The 14,789-nt window shown below is 42.5% G+C and overlaps 1 protein-coding gene across 2 annotated transcripts in view; it reads left to right on the top strand.

The window, feature by feature from the left end:
• The window catches only part of CHCHD3 (coiled-coil-helix-coiled-coil-helix domain containing 3), a 287,919-nt gene that overhangs the window by 256,666 nt on the left and 16,464 nt on the right, over positions 1 to 14,789 (top strand). For both annotated transcript variants that reach the window (XM_060020914.1, XM_060020915.1), the window contains one exon: positions 10,489 to 10,624. In XM_060020914.1, the coding sequence (XP_059876897.1) occupies positions 10,489 to 10,624 (136 nt within the window). The remainder of the gene's footprint in view (positions 1 to 10,488; positions 10,625 to 14,789) is intronic.

Below are 14,789 nucleotides of genomic sequence, written 5' to 3'. Positions count from 1 at the left end.
TGAATCTTTAAAAAAAAAAAAAGGTCTGTTAGTGATGTCACTGCCTCTGCCTGCAAACTTTCTTCTCTTCTTCCACAGCCTTTGCTTCTTCTACTTTTCTGTCTAGAGTGCCTTTCTCTCCTATCTAACTGCCTAAGCCCTTCCTGTTCTTTAAGACTACTGAAATTCTTGCATCTCATCTAAGACCTTTTCTGGTCATCTCCAGCCAGATGTACTCCTCCCCTTTCATATTTTTAGTGTTCCCAGATGTGCCCCATAGAAGCAGCTCTTATAAAATAGGTGTGTCTTTCTCTCCTACACACACGCACGCACGCACGCACACACACACAGTGCCTGGTATAGAACAAGCACTCCGTAAAGGATATTGAACTGACCTAATCCCACTGCCTTCATCTCTTTACTGCCCATTTTCTTATTTACCAATTTCCTGCTGTCTGGCTTCTGCCTTACGTACTATATTGAAATTATTTCTCTAAATTGCTGGGGATTGAATTCCACGGCCTTTTATCAATCTGTATTCTTTTCAACTTTCTTCTCTTTCATGAAGCTCTGGTTTCCCAGCCTCGTGATGCTGTCATACTGCTTCTTCTCTCCACTCCCAGTTCTCTGACCGCTCCGTCTTCCTTCCCTGTCACCTTACCCCCAATGGGGCTGCTCCCCAGGGCTCAACTGTCCCTCCTGCCCTCTGTCTCTGCGCTCCCCGCTGTGTCTTTCAGGGGATGCTCAGTCCATGATTGTAGCCCTGTTCCCAGTGCTGAGCTCCAGGTCCACACTCTAGATTTTGGTAGGTCGTTTCCACTTGGGAACATTGCTCAAGCACTTGCATTCTTTAAATCCCCAGGCCTAAGCCACATGTGTATTGCCCAGTCTTTCGTCTTCTTGATATCCACATCTGTCAGTTACTGCATCCTTCCATACTTGCTTTCTAGTGCCTCCATTCTTGCCCTTTTTTATAGCTGGACACAGCTCCACTGGGCTCCCAGCCTAGATGGTTCCCACTTCCATCTATCTGATTTGTTCACATCCGATCAGCTTAGGCACCTTGATGGCTTTGCTGTCTCATTTGGAGAGGTTGGTGGTTTGTCTCCACCTGCAGAACAGAGTCTAAGCATCCTCTGTCTTATTAGAAGACCGTCCAGATCCCAGTGCCTCCCTTTTCAGTGCCGCCTCTCACCTCTGCCACCCTTCCTACAACCTGAGGCCCCTGGACGCGCCCAGCATGACTGAGCCTGGGCCTTGGCTCACGTAGACCTTCTTACGTGTCCTCTCTGCCTCTTACAGTCTTACCCTGCATTCAGGATAAGGCTTTCACAACCCATCTCTTCTCCTCCGTGGACTCTCCCTAGACCTCGCCCAGCTCCCTCCTCAGAACAGTTGTGGCGCTTACCACTGTACTCTTTCCCTTACACCCGTCACACCGCCTTGTCTTAACCTGTGACCTTTACGAGGGTGTTTCTTTTACAGGTATGAGTTTTTCTCCCTTGTGTTTGTACACACCTTTACCTCCTCCTCCACAGTATGTACACCCCTGTGATGTCCAGGTGGCATTTTTCTGCCTGACAGTTCCTGGAGCTTGCGGGCATGGCCTAGTCACTAGGGCATGGCGCAGTGCACCCATCTGGGGATTTCCTGTTGGCAGGGGTAGAGCCTAAGCCTCCTCCCTTTCAGCTCATCGAAGGGATGGGAAACAGACAAGAGGCCCAGCGCTAGCCCTCTTTCCATTCCTCATTATTAGTACTCTGACACTTAAGGGCAGATCAGTATGGATAGTTTTTTTCCTTTACTTGTCACTGCAGTAATACATTCGCAGTTCTTTCAGTTAAGAGAGCCAGGCACATTCCTTCCTGGGTGTATCTAGTATTTGGATCTTGCTTTCAAAATGTAGTGGAAAAAAGAGTATCACCTAATGTACTATAACACACTCTCTCACTACAGACTTAAAATTTTATCTTAACCCAGTTTTTAACTGTGAATGTGTCACAGTTCTCGAGATACATGGCAGTTTTGAAATGTTTTAAACTAAGCTGTCCTTATCTTAGTATTAAAAGCACTCTCTCAAATTTGATCACTGCAGGGAAGAGGTAAGGGTACCAGAATGTATGTCTATGCTTGGGTGACTCAGATGGAATTTCACCAAACATCTCATCCCTAAGTCACTCCGCAGCTGAGAAGGAGCATAGACAATTCATCCCAGAGCGTAATTCTTTTTGAAAAATTAGAAGCGCCTAAAAATAGGGACCTAACATGAAAGTGTGTGCTTGACCATATTTCTCCACAGGCTGCTGGTACCATACTACTCAACCTGAAGATGCTGTGATTCTGTGCTACTGCAGTGGTCAGATTGCATTGATGAAAATGATATAATAAGGCTTATGGAATAAATATTGCTCCAAATACGGAAGGATTATCTCTGGGAGGTTGTCTCCAGCGTTCCGTTAAAATTTGATCAGAGTGTCTTAGGTTCATTACAAGTGTCCTCTCTCAGTAAAAACCTGCTAGATTGCCAGGACTGGTGCCCTCCCCTTGGCTGTATGGGAGACAACCATGTTGGCTGTATCCAGCTCTTCCTCTTCTGAGCCTGAGGACTTGAGCAGGAAGAATGGGTGATGAAGGGGGTAAAGGCCCTTCCAGAATTTGGAAACCAATGCCACAGTTTGCTGCAGCCCCATAGCCTGGAGCCTGCAGTCTCCCCTTTCCCTTGTCCTTCCTCAGGGGTTGTTTAGCTGCTCAGCCAGTCCCTCTGCTCTCTCTGCATCTGGACTGATCTGGCCCATAACGCTTCCCTTTCTTGTCCAGGAGTCCCCTCGAATTCTGGTAGGTTCTTCAGCTTCCCAGTATCTTTCTACCTTCCCCGTCTTATTCCAGTTCCTACTGTCTCCCTCCTGCCTCCGAAACTGGGCATTGATCTAAGGCCAAATTATCCAGTTTTCGCCTTCTTGGCCATATGAAGTAGGAAACAGTAGCGTGGTTACTTAGCGAAGGCAGCCCCTAAGTAGGAAAGTGATGAAGGCTGAAGAGTAATGTTGGCACCAGCTGAAAGTCGGCACCATAGCCCTCCTACCAAGACAGAGCAACCAGAAACCTGTCTCAACATTCGTTTATTGTTGACAGGTCTGAAAGTGGGCATCTGGCCTCTGATTATTTTCTAGGGATTCCCTACTTGACTCAAAGAGTTTGTAAACTCTTACCATACGCAACTACTCCCACCCCGCCAAACCAAGCTTGTGTTGGCAAATGTCATGAACACAAGCACTAAACTTTGCTCTGAGAGAAAGCAGAGGCATCTAGAAGGCTTGGAGTAACCAGGTTGCGGGTGTATTCATATACCCAAGGTCTCAAGAGGTCTCTCCTCTCCATCTTGGAGTGTGTCTCTATAGTTTAGATACAATGGACAGATCTTCCTGCTGGCTTGAAAGTTACTTCAAGCGAATCCTAAGGCCAGTCTTCCCCTCCTGTTCACTGGTGATGAATGTCCTCTTGTCTGGAACACTGTATGTTCAGTTCCTGTTCCATTCAAAACAAGAGCTCTGTTTAGCACTTTGTTTATAGCTCAGCATTCTCATTATAAGACTTCGTGTACACCTCTGTCTCTCCCTACTACAGTGGGAGCCAGCAGAAGACAAGGATCACATCTTATTCAGCACCTACCGTAGTGATGCCATGTAATGAGTGCTTGATAAATGTCTGTGACTTAATAATATTTGTTGTCGGAGTAGCTGCGTAGATGAAAGAATGAATGAACCAGCTCTCATATTTTCTATCCTTAGACCAATTTTAGTGAACATTCTAAAGTAGCAGGATAGGGGAAATGGAAATAACTCCCAAAGCCTCATAGGTAAAATAATGTAACTTTTAATTTGTGTTGGCATGAGTTCAATGTATTATATAGATACATATATTTAAAGGAAAAGAAATCCAAGGGTGATGCATTGTGTATGCTCAAGATTAACATTTTCTAAGTTGTCTAATTAAAGTGACTTTACAAAGTCAGAGATTTGTCATGCTTTTCTTTAATAATAATAATGATGGTGATGATGATGATGATGCTTTTCCTGGCCTTGAAGTCTTATTGAGATATTTCAAGTAAAAATAATTTGGTGTGTATTAAGATGACTTGGTCTCATTCACACACTGATACAGCCTTTGGAGATTCAAATTTAATGTTTGGCCCTAGACATGTCTTCATTCGTGGCTTGTAGGTCTTTTGATGGGACAGAGAAAACACTCCCAGTATTTCAGTTCTTATAACCAAGGCCCACTTCTGTGAGCTGTGATTTAATTTTGTTCCTACTATGTGCGTGGCAGGAGGTGACGTTTATGCTCCAGATACTTTGTATAAACTGCTGCTCTCAGGCACCTTTAAAGCGAAGAGCTGCATTGTTAACTTACTAGTGCCCATTTTTATTACAGTGTTATTACTTGACATTTATTAAGCAATAACAGCACACCAGGCATTGTTAAAGAAGAAAGGGAGAGGGAAGGATGGCTTATACTGCTCTAAATTAAGGGTCACCCAGACTAAAGTGCAGTATGTTAGGTGTAGAATTTTACCTAACGAGAGGACTTTGTGTGAGCTTGAGAAAATAACATCTCTTGAGTATTTGGTTTTGTCCTAAAGTAAGTGTGATGGGAAGTTGATTTCGAGTTCTTCCAGGTTGAGTTAATGTTTTTTTTTGTTTGTTTGTTTGTTTGTTTTTGCGGTACGCGGGCCTCTCACTGTTGTGGCCTCTCCCATTGCGGAGCAACAGGCTCTGGATGCGCAGGCTCAGTGGCCATGGCTCACGGGCGCAGGCGCTCCACGGCATGTGGGATCTTCCTGGACCGGGGCACGAACCCATGTCCCCTGCATCGGCAGGCAGACTCTCAACCACTGTACCACCAGGGAAGCCCCTGAGTTAATGTTGACATCAATTATGTTCTGTGTCCCCAAACTCTATATAGTTATTGCTGCTTATCCCAGATATCCTTTGTGTAAGTAATAATTTTATTTTTTGGCCATGTGGCATGTGGGATCTTAGTTCCCCAACCAGGGATCAAACCAGTACCCCTTGCAGTGGAAGCGTGGAGTCTTAACCACTGGACCGCCAGGGAAGTCCCAGTAACAGTTATTTTATCTCCCTTTATAGATATATAAACCTTGCTGCACATAGCCCAGATATGGCAAGGGTACCATGATATAGTGGAAGATGAAAGTTAGCCAACCTCTCGAGGTCACGAGATTTTAAGAAAGTGTATTTACAAAACAAAACAGTTGGGGCCCTTGTTCTTTGGAGATGCAGCAGAAGATGGCCCCATTTTTCTAAGTTTAGACCCTTGGTAGGACGAGCCCATGTAGCAGAATCCCACGCAGGGTATGGTGAAATTGGCAAGATACCATGAGGGTTCTCTAAGAAGAGCGGGGCAAGAGCTGCCTCCTCAGGAAAGGAAACCAGGCACTGGGGAGTCCTGTAGTGCTGAGGTGTATTGTCCACTAAGCAAGAAGGCAGAGTCATCCAGCCCCCACCAGTTTCATGTGGTCACGCGTTACTAGGTTCCCACTCTCTTGCTAGGTTTTTCCCAATGCCCCCATCATTTCCGGGTACCCAATATTACTGAATAAGGAAGAAAAATATATTGCAAAATTGGAAAGTTTTTCATTCACCTTATATCCTGGCGTGTTTGTGCTCATATACTTAGGGCATGGGAGGCCTGTTGGTTTAAGAACAGTGTACCTGTGTGCGTAGAGCACTGTATTTGTTCATATCATCTTGGATAGGTGACCAGAGGTCCCATCTTTGGGATTGTCCTGGTTTTAGGACTTTTACTCAGGATCCTAAAACCTGGGGGAAGACTGATAATGCTTTCCCCTCCCTCCTTGCATATCACCTGCCTCCTGTGGATTCAGAGGACTGAGTTGTGATACTGATTCCTTTTTCTAAAGTCACCGGTTCCCGTGAAAGATGCATTGTTGCAACCTGTTAAAAGATCAGAATCTCCTTCCCAACCCCCCGAAAAAATGAGAATTCCCCTTGTAGCGCCAACCATTCTCGTATCCACCCTGCACTCAACGAATGATTTTTGTGTCCGAGAGCGTTAGGAATTGTGGCTGCTCACTGATGGTCATTACATGACTTCTTGAGCCTTCCGAGTGGTATGAGGAGGGCTATCTCCACACTTTTCTCCCTTCTCTGAAATTACCTCATTATCCTTTTTGTTTATATTAGAACTAAAATGATGGGTAAGTAGTTTTCTCGAAATACAAAGCTCAGACCCACCTCAAAGAAGTTTCTAAGACATGAAAGTAGGAGAGGCAGCAGCAAAACCAACAGATAGCTCTAAAACAGATAACTAAGTGGAAATGTATTATACTAGAGTCTTTTTTCTTTTCTTTTTGGCTGCATTGGGTCTTCGTTGCTGCGCGCGGGCTTTCTCTAACTGCGGCGAGCGGGGGCTACTCTTTGTTGTGGTGCGTGGGCTTCTCATTGCGGTGGCTTCTCTTTTGCGGAGCACGGGCTCAGTAGTTATGGCTCGTGGGCTCTAGAGAGCAGGCTCAGTAGTTGTGGTGCACAGGCTCAGTTGCTCCATGGCATGTGGGATCTTCCCGGACCAGGGCTCAAACCCGTGTCCCCAGCATTGGCAGGCGGATTCTTAACCACTGTGCCACCAGGGAAACCCAATACTAGAATCTTAAGAAGAGAGTTCTGAATACTGCTTATTTATCTCAGCGTCATTTTTACCAAAACATCTTCATTTCTCTTTGACCAATTAATTCAACTTATAGGAAACTCTACAAAGGAAATCATCGTAGTGATAATTTTTGTCCATCACCATGGTGTTTTAAGCACTTAAAAATTAGAAACAGCCTAAATATGTATCTTTATTCTTTTCTGTTATTTTTTTCCCCCGAAGTTTCTACATTGATCTGTCAGTGTTATGAGAAGAATACTTGGATGTATTTTATTAGCTGCCTTTTAAGTGAATATTAGCATTAAACATTGGCAAAAAAATTGTTATACTGGCTATAGAATACCTACCAGGAATGCTTCTTTGGGTGTTGTTCTCTGTCCAGATCTTTGGTCTCCAGTTCTGCCATTGAATACCGTCAACGACCTTCTTGGCCCAAAGTACCACTGTGGGATGAGGTGGGGTAGGGCGGGAAGGGCAGAGGGCCAGCTTCTAGTGCTGGTGGGAGGAGGGAAGAGACAGGGAGCCACGTATAGAGTACAGAAAGGAAAAGCAACGGGAGGAGACAAGTGGTGGGATCCATCAAAAGTCCCCAATAATTTCAAGTCCACTAAACTGGATTTTTTCTTATTTTTGAGCAATATATATTTCTGTGTATCAACTTTATTCCACCCGTTCCTTTTTGGTAAGTATGTTTTTGGACAACTATTCTATCTCTCCTTTATTATGGTTTTAAGTTCCCCAGATATTTCATCTTTCTCTTAACATTTGTCATTCACCATTTCTTTTTTTTAATCTTTTCATACAAAGATAGAAAATTGTTTAAATGTCTCTTGCTGCTAAGATTTAATTTTCCTTCTTGGGTATCTTGAAATTCTGCCTTTTGTTATTTTTACCTAATGGTGGCTTTTTCCATCAGCAGGAATGAAAGCAGTCAATAAAAATCAATTGTTGACTCAATGACTATATGGAGGGTTGACCATAATGCATATTGGAAATGTCTTTGAATCCCTTTTCCTGAATGGAAGGTGCCATGCTTGGGTTTTATGGCCTCCTAATGTTAGACAGTAATCTCATTTAGCATTTTCCCAAAGTGAAAACAGTGCATTAGGGCAGCATAACAGCATTGCAGATCAATACAGAGACAGAGCTTTGCCCTTACGGATTAATCCAAGCAGAATGTACCAGAGTCTAGTCCAGGAACTGGAAGACAATTATGTTGATTTCCACCCCTCTTTCCTCCATTCTACCATCTAATCATCAATACAGGTTGAAATGTGTACAAAAAGGATTTCTGAAAATGTCTGCGTTTGTGTGCACACACGCACTCTCACTCACACAGAACAGACTACCATACAGGAAATAAAGGGCCCTGGAAGTGAGTAGTATTGATTTGTGGTGGTAAAAGTATATTTTGACACCTTTCAAATTATGAATAACTCATGGACTTTAACTTTCATGACTAAATAGCTCAACCCAGGGTAAATGCTTACATATAACTTAAATTACCTCTTTCTAAGGAGTACATAGTATTAGATGAATGAATCCCATTGTGAAGAGACTTTTTAGAAGGAAAAACAACCACAGCATCTTCCTTGTGATGAGCACTGTGTGGGAGCTCATTCTTTATGGTCTTTTGCTGTGTGTTAATGGGGAGGGGCTGCATATCTGGTCGGGTTGCTTCTAGCCTTCTCTCCCATCTTCTTTCCCCCTGTTTTAAATCTAAGGTATATTGGAGGGACGATGGTCCTCCACACTAGGATAGCATGTAACCCTGCTTTCTCATGAACTGTTAAAGGCATTCATCATATATTTGCTGGGTTCAGCTAACCTGATGCTTGATCTTATGTTATTTAGTCCAGGAGTGTGTCTTGCTATAGTCAGTTAGTCGTAGCTGTGCTTCTACCCTTCGAAACACAGCTGACTCTTTTTAGATACTGATGTTCATGGTAGGGGATCAGGGAAATCTGTGTCCAGAGACATTCACAGACATCTGAACTTCAAAACCTTAAAGCGAGTTGAAACTCCTGGGATTGGATTTAAATTCTGTTCTTAGGTGTTTGGCCAAACAGTAAGGTAATGAATGAAAGAGTACAAGCAATGTTATCTCTGTGTCTACTTTTTTAGAGGGTAGTAGGAAGTAAATTCCCTTAGCGGCCAGTAACGTGGCTTGCATTTCAGTTTTCTATTCTAGCAAAATATGTATACTAGCTTAGTGTGTTGGATAAAAGCAATGAGGAGACAGATTGTCAGCCAGGGGTTTCCTTATTGATGAGAAATATTTCTCCTGTGTTCTCTAGGGGTTTTTCAGAACTCATCAATTTAAAATAATGCTATTTCATGATTACTATGGAAATAACAAATTTAAATTCCAAGAGAAGAACTGATAAGAGGCTGGAACCTTTTGTATTAAGCAAAACTAATTTGAAAAAAAATGAATCTCTAGATTAAAGTGATAGTAATATATATGTTTTTCTGTGTATTTAGTCCTTATATTCCAAGTTCCTCTACCATTGTAACAAGAACATTTCATTTTTGTTTGCATAATCCATTTGGTTTATTTTATTATTATCATTTTTCAAGTGTATATTATGAGCTTTTTGGAAGCATTTGTTTAGTAGTGCATATTCACTGAAAGCACTCTAACTAAAATCTTGAGATTTGTAAGTATAACTAGTAAAATTTTAGCTCAAGGAATTAAATTTTCTCTCCACGCATTTGTATCCTCAACAATTTATTGCATGACTTCTATAAGCGGGATCCATGTCGATAGCTGAGATAACAAAGGAAATAAGATGCAGTCCTTACTTGGGATTTGCATGCCAGTAAATTGCAGTAGACTGTAGTGTAGTGCATGGTAAAGGAAGTTAATGCAGGTTAGGGGTCACCATAAAGGGAATGATAGACTCTGCTGTGGTTGGAGAGAGCTCTAGTGAAGGCCGTATAGAGGAGGTTGCACTTCAATACTTAGCTCAAGTATTGAAAGATGGGTAGGTATTTTCCAGATACATAGAACTGGGTGAGGCTTGGGTGCAGAGCATTTCCAAAATCAAGAGCAGTGGAGACAAGACGTGAAGGGACGTGTAAGAACCAAACCCTGTACATGGTCTGGTTGAGGCAAAAGACTAGGCAGGAACCTGATCCAAAAGGACCTGCCTGTTGACCATGTATTTTATTTGGAAAGCAGATATTGTCTAGACTTACTACTAGAAAGAACCTTCTGGGAGGTAGGAGTGGAGGGTGAACGTTAAGAGACAGAGAGACCCGTGAAGGTCATTGCTTGAATCCAGGATATAAATGATTAGGAATTAATGTAATGACAGTGAGTATGGAGAAAGGACTGGACTGCAGGATATCAAGCTTTGTGACCAACTGGAGGTGGGAACGGAAGAGAACATTGGGGCTCCCAGTTTCCTGAGTTAGCTGGCTGGGCTGAAGAGTAATTGGCCCCACTCACATGGTCACGTTTGAGGTAGGGTGGGAATGCTGCCCTGTCCAGAGAGGCTCGCAGTGGTGTCAATTAATAGAACTAATTTCATAGAAATCACTTATCTTTTTTTTTTTAACATCTTTATTGGAGTATAACTGCTTTACAATGTTGTGTTAGTTTCTGCTGTATAACAAGAAATCACTTAATCTTGTGTGATATCTTTCTTTAAAGGTCAAAGAAAATTATTGTTCTTAAACTTTTTTGTTTAAGAACAACTTTTTGGGGGGGGCGTTGTAACACTTATATCTTAGTTGATGTTTTATATATTTTTTTAGCCTTGTTCTTTATTCCGGTTGAAGACCATTTGTCTCAGTGGTCCCTGTTTTTGTTTCTAGGCGGTATGAGTGTCATCCCATCTGTGCCGATCTGCAGGCCCAAATTCTCCAGTGTTACCGCCAGAACACCCAGCAGACCCTCAGCTGCTCTGCTCTGGCCAGTCAGTACAAGCAGTGCGTCAATCAGGCCAAACAGGTGGGTGTACAAACCAGGAGCTAACTAGGGCAGCAGAGGAATAAAAAGCCCAACGTCATGGGCACTGGGAAGGACTCAGTAGGCTAATGTGTATGAAAAAGCTTTTTAAACCAAACTAGTCGTCATCAAGAATTGCTGTCATGAGTTGGTTAAGTTTTAATCACCTTTCATCCAGGTGGCTGAAGGAAGAGTCCGTTGTCTCCTTGTGTTCCACTTGCAGAAAAAAAAGGTTTTACGTAAAGAATACCTTTTCTAGTTGCTTTGAACTTTTGTCCTCTACTTTATAATTGTGTCCTCAAGGTCATTGCCCCATATTTCTGGGCCAGTACTCAAAGCCAGCAAAGAGGAAGGATACATGTTAAGGGGCCAACGGCTTCAAGTCCATGAACAGCAAGTAGTCATGCAGAGAGTCTGGTTTAAAAAAACGAAAGGCAAACACAAAACTAAAATAAAAACCCACCATGCAAGCACCATTCAATCTTCTGCCAGTTGGTAGAGTCCAGTCAATTGGGCAGGGAAAGACAGGCCAGACATGGATCTAGGAAGCAATTTCCATCGCTTCTGTGTACCATAGCCATACTCTTCTCATGACCCTTCATATCAGAATAATATGATGATCACGGGACGTGTATTTTCTCTAATTTGTGTACTTTAGAAAGCTAATGATAAACGCTGAAGTAAATTATCAATTCTGGCAGGTCACGTAATTGCCTATCATTTAACTGATTTTGTTGGGTATAGGTTGTTCTGAGAGATGGAAATTGTTGGAAACCTTGGTTCTTTCTGCTGACAAATTCCCTAGACTTGACCTTCTAACCCAACTAAATCTAGTGTTTGAATTACACAGCATGCCTTCCTGCAGTCTAATTTGCTGTAGTTATAATAATCCCAGTTAGTATAAATTTCTAACACTCTGTGAATATCTGATGGGAGGGTAGTATTGTCTGGATATCTGGAAAATAACAACACTAGTAGAAAACATAGAACCGAGATTTATTAAAAGCCTGTGTTGTCTTTAAAAGCCGTGTGGCTCAAGGCTTTTTTCTTTTTTTTTTTTTCCCTCCTTAGCATTTATTTTTTCTATTTTTTAACATCTTTATTGGATGTTTAAAATGGTGTGTTAGTTTCCGCTGTATAACAAAGTGAATCAGCTGTACGTATACATATATCCCCTCCCCCTTGTGTCTCCCTTGCACCCTACCTGTCCCACCCCTCTAGGTCGTCACAAAAGGCTTCTTTCTTTTTCTTGTTTATACGGCACTTGCCTAACTCTTAGTAGTGTGCCAGGAATACCTTTCTTTTAAGATCTTTGGTAGAAGTAGTGTTGCTGATGTTAAGTTAGTACATTTTATTTGTTAAAAACAGCTTCTGATATGTTCTTAACAATCTCCAACCTTCAATTTTAATACTGACTGAAGCAGGTGGAACCTGTAAGTTGGGCTCATGGGTTTTTCTAGCTGATGTTAGTTCTGTATTAAGGCGGGGGTGGTAGTGCACATAATGGCGGAGACAAAATGCGTGTTTTGACACTGGTGTCTTGTAACATAGGTGCCTGTGTCCACAGTGATCTGTACCGTTACTGAAGTAGCACCTGCAAGGGTGTCTGGAGTATTGACTTCATCCTGATGGTCCGGGTTGTGTTGAACTGTCTGCACACAGCCCCATGAGACCAATAGCATACATTTACAGAGCAAAACAAGAGTTATTTAACTTGTGACAAAATCAAGCATGCTACATCGTGCTTGGGCAAATCTGAGTTTGTATCCAAGCTCTTTTATTGGCTCTTTAACCTTGGGCCTTGATTTTTCTCATCTGTTAAGTGAGGTAATGTAATTTGCAGTGCTGTGAGGATTCCATTTCTATAAAGTATTCAATAAGTCTAAATTTTTTTCCTTCTTTCCTCAGTTGCCTTATTCTGTGCTGAAACCAGCTTAAACAAATCGGCCAAAAGCGTCAAATTATTACTAGTGATTCCAAAGGGGACCTCCCGTCCTCCCCTCCCCACCCGACCCCCCTGCCCATCTGCAGCATAATTTAATATTTTCAATGAATATGTTTCAGGTGCCTATTGTTTTTACAACTGTTACATTCAAGTATTAGAGTATATAACAGCAGCTGATATGAAAAAGATATGTCCACAAGGCCTTATTTTAAACCTAAGATAGGCGGCATTGAAATGGGGAGTAACCAAGAAACAGTAACACCTTGTATGTCTGTAGATTTAGAGTTCAAGGTCATTTCACATCCATTCGCTTACTTGTTTTTTATGACAACCTGAGATGTAAATAGAGATGGTTTTATTTTCACCATTTTACAGTTGAGAGAATTGAAACCCAGGGAAGTCATGATGGTAAATTTAACAACTAGACCAAGATAGACCTTGCCATAAAAACAAATTTAAAAATACATAGTGTTTGGCTTTTCAGTTGTGTGTGTGAAGGGACATCCAGTATCCACTAATACAGAAATAAGGCAGTGAGGGAAGATGTGAACGATAATCATGAAGTGAAGGGAAAAAAACCTGAAGATCAAATGAAGTAGTCATTGAGACTAAAAGTAACAGAAAGGAGGGTGGGATTATAAAGGCCATGAGCAAAGGTGTAGTTTAGCGCTGCCCCATTTTAGGACCATGCAAACCAAGATGGCCAGCGGAGGTTATGTCAGTATTTCATGAGTAGTCACTTTTCCACTAACACCACGTTTTCCGTGTGTGTGTGTGTGTGTGTGTGTGTGTGCGTGTGTGTGTGTGAAGCTAGTCTAACCTTGTGAGTCTAGCTCCGCCCCTGTTGTTAAAAGGGACTTTGGCAGGATACGTGGTCCTAATCATTTGTTGTTACAGTTCCTGACTGGTCCACAACCCCTTCTTGAGTTTCCTTGTAAAATCTAAAGAACAAGCTGGAAAGGCTGAGATACTAAACACAACAACCCATTAGGTCATGTTGTCCACTTCCGGCATAGTGCAAGAGTTTTCCCTTTGGAATAATTCCAGTAGCCAAATCCATTCCACTTTTTTAAGTGACTCATAAAATTGGGCTTTCACTGGTTCCCTTGGGGCATTGTTCTCTACACTAATAGATTTTACTGATAGGAAAATTTCCGGATATTCCTTAGCCTTTTCGTCTCTTATTCATCCACTTATTCACATCAATCTTTCTTCAGCTAGTCTTACACAGTCCTCACGGGTCAACATGAGACATTTAGACTGTTACTTCCAGTGTATTAAGTTATGTGTTCTTCATAATGGTAAAGACATATTCAATTGCTGTAATTATTACTTCTCAGACTTAAAAACTACTGGATAGGGCTTCCCTGGTGGCGCAGTGGTTGAGAGTCCGCCTGCCAATGCAGGAGACACGGGTTCGTACCCTGGTCCGGGAAGATCCCACATGCCGCGGAGTGGCTGGGCCGGTGAGCCATGGCTGCTGGGCCTGCGTGTCCGGAGCCTGTGCTCCGCAGTGGGAGAGGCCACAACAGTGAGAGGCCCACGTACCACAAAAAAAAAAAAAAAGAAAAAAAAAAAAAAGAAAAAAAAAAAACTACTGGATAGCTATATGAGATACAGCACTTAAAAATATAGGAGGACATTGATTGATAAACTTCTGTGCCTTTTACTTCTCATATCTGCTTAGCCTCATAGCTTTCTATAAACTCCCCAAGATTGAATTACCTGTTCTTACCATCAAAACCTGATTCCCATTCAGTCTTGCTTCACGTACGTGACAGGAGACTGGAAGGGAGGGAGCAATGGGAAGCCAGTAGTACTGGCCCACTAGTGGACCAAAATGTGCCCAAGGCTTATAAAAGGGGGTGTGTACAAAGGGCTTGCTCCCAGATCTGCATTGCCTCTGCTCCCTGGGACACCTCACTGCCCCTCATTTACTTGTAGAATCCAGCTGCTTAGGGGTAACAATTCTAAGCATTCCAGCTCTTTCGCCAGCCCTGCTGCTATTGACAGAAAGGTTCGGAAACTGACTGGAATCTTGAACATTCTGTGCTCGCCAAAGGCGAGAGTTTGTGAGGAATGCTGGAACGTTCTAACCTAGTCATGGTGACCTGGGCTTCATTTTCTTTTTTGGTAAATTAAGGGTTTGAACTAGGTGATCCACAAGGGCCTCACAGCTGTTATTTATGGCTGATTGTACTTCTATGTCTGAGAGCAGGCCGC

The sequence above is a fragment of the Delphinus delphis genome, chromosome 9 (genome assembly GCF_949987515.2).
Source record: "Delphinus delphis chromosome 9, mDelDel1.2, whole genome shotgun sequence".
Taxonomy (NCBI): Eukaryota; Metazoa; Chordata; class Mammalia; order Artiodactyla; family Delphinidae; genus Delphinus; species Delphinus delphis.
The sequence above is the reverse complement of the archived record's forward strand: the minus strand, read 5'-3'. Positions and strand labels throughout refer to the sequence as shown.